Consider the following 10,446-nt stretch of genomic DNA (forward strand, 5'->3'; position numbering starts at 1 on the left):
TTTATTAAAAAATACAAACATTTTGTGTCACTGCCCCACGTTACATGAACACGTAAGCTGATTATTCCTAAAGTGGGACACCAATTTATATTTTATTTAAAGGTCCTATTTGTAAGAAAAGTTGATTTTTGAGTCTCATTCCCAACTTGTCAAATACTGATGCTGGTGATGGGATGGTAGATCAGGATGGTCACCACCCAAAATTGTCAATATTTGATAGACATGCTAATTCCAGGCAGTTTTTGGAGGAACCGTTCAGTTTTTTTGCATGAGGTACAGATATGTTATTTTTGCCTATTCTAAAAATGGCGTATTTGAATACATTTGCATACTGGGGCCACTACATAGCCAAGTTTTGGAATTATATTTGTTGGATATGACTGCTGAGACTCTAGTGGATTCAATGAGTCCAGCTTTATTCATGTGTAATGATTTATTACCATTTAAGTCCAACATACAAATGTTATAAGGCCTAAAATGATTTATGGAAACATGACTGGAGTGAGTAAACAGTCTACTACAGTGTGGAGCATCTACCAAAAGTGTCCCACATTACCAGAATTCTAGTTCTGAAAGTCATTAGTCACAAGAACTTGTCAGAACAAAATGGTCAAAGTTATCAAGCTAATTGGCCTTTAACAGGAGGAAAGCATAAATTAGGCTAATGCATCAGTGTTTGGTGTAAAAGAGATGCAGGCTTGTCTTTTTAAATGTAATAGCATCTCTAATGATAATACATTACAGTGACAACATCTGAACCTGCTGAGTTGCTAGATATTAAACTAGATTTAATGAGGTTACGTTCATGAAAGTGATGGAAACATAACAAAACGGGTTCTAATAGCCTACTGTAGTTCCCAAACTTTGTTCCCAAAAGTCAAGGACCCCCACAATAGATGCACATTGCACTACAGACCTCCAATTTGGGAGGATTTATCTTAAGGACTAACTTTAAGTTAAGTTTGAAAACCTCAGCTGTAGATTGTAAAGCGCATCAAATCTTATATCCAGTGTTTTGCCTCCTCCTACAGGCGGCAAATAAACACTGCATGGGCTTGTCGCTAGTATCCGTCGCTAGTTGATGATGAGAATTGCGTCAATGAAGCTCGACAAACAACATTAGAGGGTGTTCGAGATCAGTAGGACGAAAGTCGTTGTTTTTCTGAGTTCACCAGACATGTCTCTTCTGCGGTTTTGTGCTTCAAACAGCAGATATGTACTTTCTAACAGTCTAGCTGTGGAGTCCGTCTTTACAGGTCAGTGTGTGTGTGTGTGTGTGTGCGTGTTTAAGGAGCAGCGAATGTAGCCTTGATAACTCCCCATGGTTTTTCTTGCTAACATTCACAAATCTGGTGATTTCATGTTCAACTGTTAGCAAAAGTAATGTTTTATACTTCGTAGAGCATAACATAGTACGAGTTGACAGCTTCGATATAGGCTTTGACAGTTATCAACGTTGGTTTAGATTAAATAACAAGTGGACGTCCTATGTTATGAAAGACTATGTCCAACGCTGTGCACTGAATGAAAGCTTTATTCTGAAATCGTCGTTATATTTGCGGTTTCCGGTGTGTCTTGTTCAGGATGCTCCCGGGCCGCCAGCAGATCGGTGAATGACACGGAACCGCTGAAGAAAGCCAAAACACCGCAGGGTCGGTTTGACAATCCCGAGGAGAAGAGTAAAGATGTTCTGCAAAGTGAGAATGATGATGGGTGAAGTATTGCCAGTGTACTCTGCTTGTAACTATCACAAAGGACTGCATAGTATCTTTATGGGCGATTATATTGTCTTGTAGTAAATTTAAATACAATTGTTTTACGTTGTTACAAAAATTGAGCTGCAGTGATCATGTTTAGCAGCAGCTGCAGTTCTTTTACTGTGGTTGAGCACAGGTACAATCATAATTTGGATACATTTACGGTGATTCAGTAGCTACCTTTGAGCTATTAAATAGAACAAAAAAGATAAAGGACAAAGTCAGTAATTCTGCCATTTCTTATGTTGATTACAGTTTGCTAAAACTGTATTAACAGCTAGAAACTAAGTGGGTAAATGTAATAGGCTAGTTCTGCCCTTGTCAAAAAGTCCTATAGGATTCTAATAGAAATTGACAATAGCAAATTCTACTTGATATAGGACTTTATCTACAGGAATCCCATAGGAAAAGATAATAAATATGGCACAATCAGATACACACTCAACCAATACATTTGTCAACTTACTTTAATATATTAAGTCGTTACAGAAATTATTATTATTATCTGGGGAGAGGTCTGGAAAGAGACAGACAGATGAGCAAAACATTGAGGGGACAGAGAGAATGAGAGAGAACAATACAAGGCACGGAGCATCTCTACCGACATCTGTCTGTGTATGTATTATATTAGTGATTCAAGGACATATTAATTGTTACTGTCAATGTTATCTTTGTTGTACTTAATGGTAGGGCTGCTCGATTATGGCAAAAATCATAATCACGATTATTAAAGACGATTATTCATTGATTTGAGAACAAGCATTTATTGAACTTTTAACTCTGGTATTTCTTTTAACGAGATAAGTTTGAACTGAAAAACAAGAAAAATGCAAATAAATAAGAAAAATATGTTAATAAAATGAATTAAATAATATGTAAACATAAAAACCATAGGTCCGTTGTGGTGGCAAAATATAATGTTGTTGACACTTCTCTTGCAACTTTTCCGCGACATTCGTCATAAAGGGCAGGCAGCGCAATTCTGCTGAAATGGTGACGTGATGGTAACACTTACTACCGCGTGTCCAATGTGTTAATCAGTTTATTGAACCCCGGCTCGCTAACGGTGTTGATGGGGCACATGTCTTTGGCATCATGTGACGGCATCCGTTATTTCTTCATGCCTGCGGGAGCTGGGTGGATGTGCGGTGGCATTGTAAAGTGTGTCCTTAATTGAGGACGGTGTGGCGGTGGCAGGAGTCGAGGAGCTTTCATTTTTGAGTTTTTTTGTTCCTTCACTGCCTGGTCATGTATTACTCTGTGTGGACTTTAAATGGTTAAATAAATTGGTCGTGTTCCCTTGAGGTGCAGACACGGTCGCGTGACATATCTTGCACAATATCTTCGCTTGTTCCGAGTCAGACTCCTGGAAACCAAAGTGTTTCCACACCACAGAATTCGCTTTACCTTTCTTCCCGACCAAAGGCTCCTTTCTGCCATCTTCTACCGTCTTCTTCTATGCATTTTTTCCAAACACCCACTGGCAACACACACCAGCGTGGCTGAAAGCGAAACTGTTCAGGCGGAGCGGAGTGCACAGGTGGAGATGGAAGGGTTCACTGCATTTACCACACAAGACACGGCGTGCGGCAGAATGATCGTTTTATTATGATTATCTTGTTTTCATGATCGAGGGAAGCCAAAATCGAAATCGAAATTGAAATTCAATTAATCGCCCAGCCCTACTTAATGGCTTTGGTGATACAGCTTTAGAACTTGTATGCCAACACAACCAACTCAACGAAAGTGATCCAATGACTGCTTTAGTCCACTTCCATAGCACTGACCTGGCACCTGCTCACAATTGTAGCAGGTAAACAATTATGCTTACATTCATTTTGTACTTTTTTATCGGAGAGAGGTCATTTAAGACTGTGCAGAGCTGCCTCTAATTTACTTCAGCACAAAATCTGACATGTTGTGTCCCCTTATAATGTATAAACACAAGCAATTCTTCTTGGCAAACTGTTATACATTAATGATGAACATGAACATTTCCCACCAAAATAGTGTATTGAAACCAAAATAAACTAAGCATCAACAAGCACCACTGAAGAGTGGACCACTAATGATTTTCAGCCATATACTGTTATACTGCTGTGGTAATGGATGTTCTGAACATTGTTCACCATGCTTTGGCCTCCATCACATCTGAATCTCTAGTTGAAGCTGCAGCCCAATGCAGGCGGTTGATGGTGGCTGCTCTCCACAGCTTCAGGTACTCCCTTTCCTTTGTCGCACCATGCTTTCTGTAGATCTGTTGCTGAACAGAAACAAAATGTTGAATAAGAAAAATTACAAACAGCCAACCCAAATAAATCTAAATGGACTTGCATTTCTATAGAGCTTTTGCAGTCTGCTGACCGCTCAAAGCATTTTACAACACTTGTCACATTCACCCATTCACACACAAATTCATACACTGATGGCAAAGGCTGCCATGCAAGGTGCCAACTGCTCATCAGGAGCAATTTGGGGTTCAGTATCTTGCTCAAGGACACTTTGACATGCAGCTGGAGGAGCCGGAATTTCAAACCAGTGACCTTCCGATTACAAGACGACCAACTCTACCTCCTGATCTACAAATAGCCCTCCCAGAAAATCTACCAGTATGAAGCTTTCAGTGTTCAGTTTTTGTTAATATTTGGTCTGAGACATGTTAATTCAATTAACTGAATTAATTAATTGATTCACACAACAAAAATAATTGTGCCAGTTAATGTGAGAAGAATAACATTAACATTGAACATTAACATTAAATATCTTGTCTTTGTAGTGTATTCAATTGAAAATAAGTTGAAAAAGATTTGCAAATCATTGTATTCTGTTTTATTTACGTTTTACACAACATCCCAACTTCATTGGAATTTGGGTTTGTATTAATTTAATACATTTTTTATGTTTTTATTTATTCAGAATATGCTGAAGTCCACAAACATTATTTTTGTATGAGAGCTGCTGGTACAGAATTCATTATTTTTGATTTTTGACAATTGAGTTCGTGATTTTGGTACAGCAAAATGTTTTGTTTTTTTTTGTATATAGATATATATATATATATATATATATATATATATATATCATATCACAAAACCCAGCTCCCATGACTTGTTATTAGAATACTCAAAAATAATATATCCCTTTATTATTAGCCCTTGACTGTATAATGCATCTTAATCTATCATCTGAGAATGAAAGAAGGAAAAAGATTCCAAAACTTTTAACCTGGTGGATTATGCAAACAAGACAAAAATAGACTTCCCTGAAAAACAGAACAAAATATGCTTTAACGGTTTTGTTAAACATAAGGAATGCAAATGCATATCTCGGTCCACGCATCAACATATCTGGCTGTAACCATACATGCTAACCCGTAGTCTAACGTTACATTAACTATGCAATATGCCCAAACAAGTAGAACAATATATCAAAATAACTCACACAGGCTCCCACGCCTGAACACAGTTTGTCTGTCAGAGCCTTCAGTCATCATCAATATCATTATAATAAATCACAAAACCGTAACTTGAAAATGACTTATCCAGATCCATCAGAAAGCCCTCTGTTTTTTCCAGCTGATGAGAGGAAACCTCCGGTTTCTCAGGTGAAGTGAAAGTGTACTGGATGTTGTTAGCGATGGCTCTCAGCACGGTCAGGTAATCGATAGTATACCACAGACCCTTCTCCTGTAGCTGCCATTTCACACCATCAAACTTTTTGCATCTCTGAATGATGTCCTGTGACAGGTCCTGGAACAAAGATACCCACTTGTCCTCCCATGTCACTCGTCCATAGTCTCTGGCAACAGCGCCTCCCTGGCTCTGAATCTCAGGACACATAGAATATGTCGGTCTCTGCCGCCTTGTTGGCCGGTTCTGTGGGAGCACTCCCAGGTTAACTCAGTATCCATTGTTTCAGAGATGAGCCTCTTCAGAAACTGCTGCATATCTCGTCCTTCAGCACCTTCCACCAGTCCCACTATAGGGACATTATTACGACGGCCAGCATCTTCAAGATGGGTTATTTACTCCTGGAGCTGCACGATTGTTTTCACCGCCATTCCCACTACTGCCTCCCGGCTTTAAGCTTGATCTTCCAGCTCCAATATCTGCGATTCTGCTTCAGTCATTCGAGTGTGCAACTTCTCTACTGTAGACTGGACAGCATCCACGCCTGCCTTCAGACTACTCATGTTGGACAAAATGCCCATTAAATTGCCGAAAATTAATAAATAAAAAGTGTTCACGTTCCATTTCAAATGACTTCCCACTGTGGGGGATGCCACTGATTGTCATGATAACTTTGGCGGGTGTGAAGCAGTCATTCTGATCGCTTAAATATAAATACTGTGGTGACACTCATGCGTAATGCATTATGATGGTTGCTCGACTTTCACTGTTCTAGCACAGCTAGAGGAGTACACGGATTAAAGACTTATTAAGTGGTTTGTAACCTCCACCTCAAAAAAAAAAAATTCTGTGAAGGTTCATTGTTGACATGGAAAACAGTACTTCAGCACTTCTAGTATTGTCCAGAACTTTCGACCACACCTCACAACGTGGAGTTTGCACAGTTGTAGTGATAGTATGTGACTTCCATTGGCTCTGGAATGTGGTTGAAAGATGAGGAAAAGCTAACAAGCAGACATGGGGTTTTGAAATATTTTTAAAAGCTCCAAAAACAGGTCAACATTCTGACCTCAGTAGAGGTACAGGAAGTGCTGACTGCATTAGTTCCATAGATTGATCTAATATGTTTTGAGGAAAGTAAAACAGTTGTGGAAGGGAATTGTCCCAACTAAAGCTTTATCTTTCGAACTGAACCCTTCTCTTGTTGTCCCCCAGGATTCCCTGATGATGTGAACCCTGTAACCAAGGAGAAGGGGGGCCCACGGGGTCCCGAGCCCACACGCTATGGAGACTGGGAGAGAAAGGGTCGCTGTGTCGACTTCTAGTTCATTATGGATAAAGGGCACCATTTAAACCATTGACATTGAAAGATTGAGTTTCTGATCAGAGGGTGAGAATAAGGCGAAGATGCAACGTGCTGATGTGCATTTGTTCAAGGGGTCATGCTTAAAAAAACAAAATGTCTTCTAAAATCACTATTTGAATCTCCAAGAAATGTTTTGCAGGTTGATAGTGTTTTGTTGCAGGTGAGAGTGAGACATGGTTCTGTCCACAAGTATGAATGTTAAAGATACATGTAAGAATTCTGCATTAAAATGTCTGAAAACGACTAGACCTTTGGAATAATTCTGTTGAGTTGTATACTTACATTATCCCAAATATTTCCAACAATGTTCAAACCCAGAAAAATCCTCACGTTTACTCAAGGTAAAGATGCACTTCACTTGGCCGCTTGTCGCTATAAGTTCAGAAGGAAGGAAGTTTGTAAATTACTAAATGTAAGGTAAATATAACTAAATCATTACCCTCCTCCTGTTAGATAGATTTTCATCAGCAATGGTGGTTAAATGGTATCTTCACCACCAGAGAATTGTTGCCTCCTGTTACTTACATGAGATTGACCGCAGGATCATGTGTGTTTTTTGGCATTACTTGTGTGACATTTTATTCACCCCAAACAGCTTTACCTTACCATACACTAGACATAAACTAGTGAGCAACAGCACCCAGTGAGGGTTTTTGATATCTATGTGTTTGATCTAAGGTCAACCTCTCACCAGAAACCATGGTTCTCTCTCTGTAGTTACATTTCCCCTCCAGCTCCAGTCGACACCATTATATACATAAACATCCCACAACTCCGCAGATTGCTGCTGCAGTCAGGTTGATGAACCCAAGTCCCAAAAGTGAAAAGGTTAGGGTGGTAGCGGTGGCCCCTCAGCCTGGCCCTCCCCACATAATCCTCAGCATACGACTTTTGTTTTGTTGTGGTAGAGACCCATAGTGGCAGTAATTACATATTGTGTGTTTGAGATCAATGAAATGAAAAGTGATTCTATGAACAAGTCCTGTGTGTTTATTGATATATTTTGAGTGTGTTTTAAATCTATATGAATTTCGGGTATCTACCGCAAAAAATCTGATGATCAAGGGTTATTAAATGAACTGATCAATCACAACAGTAAGTTAGAACCAGCAGCAGATTAAATTATTTCTCAATGATCTAAATCTGCTCTTATTGATATTTACATTTTTTTATCATTTAAGAGTTGATCATGATGTGATTACACTGGGATAATCCTGGAAACACAATAGCTTGGAAAACACTGATGCTGCCTCTTTAAATACAGTGTAACATCCTTATTTCAAATGCAGTACAATGTGTCCTCAGTCATTTCAAATGGTTTCTGTGGGTGCAGTCTGGCGTGGATAACCTGATTTCCTCATTTGTTGTGTACGGAAGCGTATGGCTGCTACACATGGAAAAACAAAACACTATCACGTCATAACTTGAAAAATGTAATGTGAAAAGTGTCACGTTAAAACGTGATCATTTACACCAAAAAAAAAAGTCACAATAATATTTTGTTGGGCAACCTTTAGCTTTGATTACGGCAGGCATTCACCGTGGCATCATTTCGATAAGCTTATGCAATGTCACAACATTTATTTCTGTGCAGAGTTGCCTCTCTTCTTATCCTGATGCACACATCACTATGGAACATACATCTGGACTCACAAGACCACACGACCTTTCTCCATTGTTCCAGAGTCCAATCTTTATGTTCCCTAGCAAAATGAAGCATTTTTTTCCTCGATTAGCCTCACTGATAAGTGGTTTTCTTAAGGCTACACAGCTGTTTAGTGTCAATCCCTTAAATGCTCTTCGCATTGTGTGTGTGGAAATGCATACTTTCACTATAAAACATAGCCGTGCGTTCTATTTTTTACGACTTGATTTTACCAAATGTTTAAGTGATCTCCACTCACAATCATTCAAGATTTTTTTCAGACCACATTTCATCCTCGAAAATGATGGTTCACCACTGTCCTCCCAGGTTTTAATCATGCGTAGGACAGTTATTAAGCCAATCTGAGTAGTTTCAGCAATCTCCTTAGTTGTGTTTTTTGCTTGATGCAGGCCAATAAAACATCTTTTTCGGACAGGATATGTCTTTAGACATGGTTGTAAGAAGCTACTTACTGCATCAGTTAAGGTTAAATAACTTGTTGCCAACTAAAACATATTTATCACTGCAGTAATTTTCCAATGGAAGTCCTATCTTTCTACATCGAGTTTCCCTTTGATAGTAATCGATCAATAAAGATGATGACAACAGCTTTGTTTGACTGAATATGACAGAAGGCTCTATTTAACTGGAGGAGGGCGGCTGTGGTGAGTCTCTGTGTGCGTAATGTGACACACTGATCAGCCCAAGTCATAAATGATGCGTTTTGGTAAAAGGTGAGGACCCAAATGCAAGACACTCAGGAGGAGGCGGGATGCTAATTCTTTCCTCTGTACAGCCCCATGTATTTTAAAATCTCCTTACTACTCCTTACTAGGGTGACCAGATCCCAATAAGCCAAATGTGGGACGAAGGGTAAGTTTGTGTGGGACAATGAGGGACACGCAACTGTAACAGTCAGAGTTATTCAATGTAGCGCTACTATGTGGCGCCTCCTTTTGTTTAGTGGGTAATGTAACCTGTACGATGAAGAAGAGCAGGTGTACTTCCACTCCCCATGAGAAAGGATACTGCTGACAGAGCGAGGACTGCTCTTTTTATGTTGTTTTATTTTGTAAAGTGTTGGTGCAAGAACCTCGGCCTGTGTTCGTTTGCATGTATGTCTGTGACATTAGTGCCGTAGAGACCTGGCATGGTGCGGTCAGTGTTATGAATAAAAAACCCCACATGTTGCCTGGCGTCTCTTGAGTAACCGGAGCAACCGCACTAAAGTGGAGCATCACCTTCCCCTTCACCAGCCCACGTTACACCACCAATGTATGGACGTAGTTTAAAATGTTGATATATTGTCTATCTAGCTTTAAAAAATAAACTTTTCTATTCTGCCTGGTTGCTCATAACATCTATGTTTTACCTTGTGGTTGATTTAGAAGCACACAATAGACTATACAGGTTACAGGTAAGACCTTTATTTACCATGTCAAGGACTTAACAATTATTATATTTTAAGCAGCCCTGTTTATACTTTAGAAGCATCTGAAGCCACTGAAAAAAAAATGTTTCATTGGTGTTTTTAATTGTCTCAAACAACTCTCCACAGAGGCAGGTGAAGGCACATCTGGAACTACAGCTGCTGATTTTGTTCGACCACATGACATTAACCCTCCGAGTCTGGAGAAATGACAGGTGCTGGCTTCCAACCACAGCCTGCTGACCTGTACCAGTGGTACTGACTGTATGAGTGGTACTGACTGTATGAGTGGTACTGACTGTATGAGTGCTGCACAGTGTGCTAAATGCTGCTTATTTCAGCTGTTACCTCATCTGTCTGCCAGTCATCTTTGGGTTTCAGGAGGAATGTTTTCATAGGTTGGCTCATATCTTTTTGAGCCACACGTTTCTTAAGAGACTCGCAGGTACTGTGTGCTTCAGGTCGTGTTCCCCTCGTGTGATATTGAGAAATAACTCTGGCAAAGTTAAACATTGGTGAGAATGGTCTTCCACCGGCTTCCCCCAGTTGTAAAGAGTCTCCCAGTCTCTGTTGAAGCTGCATCGTCGTTTTTTGTGGTAGTTTCCATTATAATCTGCCAA

The 10,446-nt window shown here is 39.7% G+C and overlaps 1 protein-coding gene across 1 annotated transcript; it reads left to right on the forward strand.

Annotated features, from left to right (window-relative positions):
* Nucleotides 1-1,086: 1,086 nt before the first annotated feature.
* sdhaf4 (succinate dehydrogenase complex assembly factor 4) lies at nucleotides 1,087-6,995 on the forward strand. The gene is made up of 3 exons (XM_073482675.1): nucleotides 1,087-1,256; nucleotides 1,584-1,697; nucleotides 6,602-6,995. The coding sequence occupies exons 1-3, from the start codon at nucleotides 1,178-1,180 to the stop codon at nucleotides 6,709-6,711; spliced, it is 303 nt and encodes a 100-aa protein (XP_073338776.1). The 5' UTR covers nucleotides 1,087-1,177; the 3' UTR covers nucleotides 6,712-6,995.
* The last annotated feature ends 3,451 nt before the right edge of the window (nucleotides 6,996-10,446 follow it).

This window comes from Pagrus major, chromosome 15 (assembly GCF_040436345.1).
Source record: "Pagrus major chromosome 15, Pma_NU_1.0".
In the NCBI taxonomy this organism is placed as follows: Eukaryota; Metazoa; Chordata; class Actinopteri; order Spariformes; family Sparidae; genus Pagrus; species Pagrus major.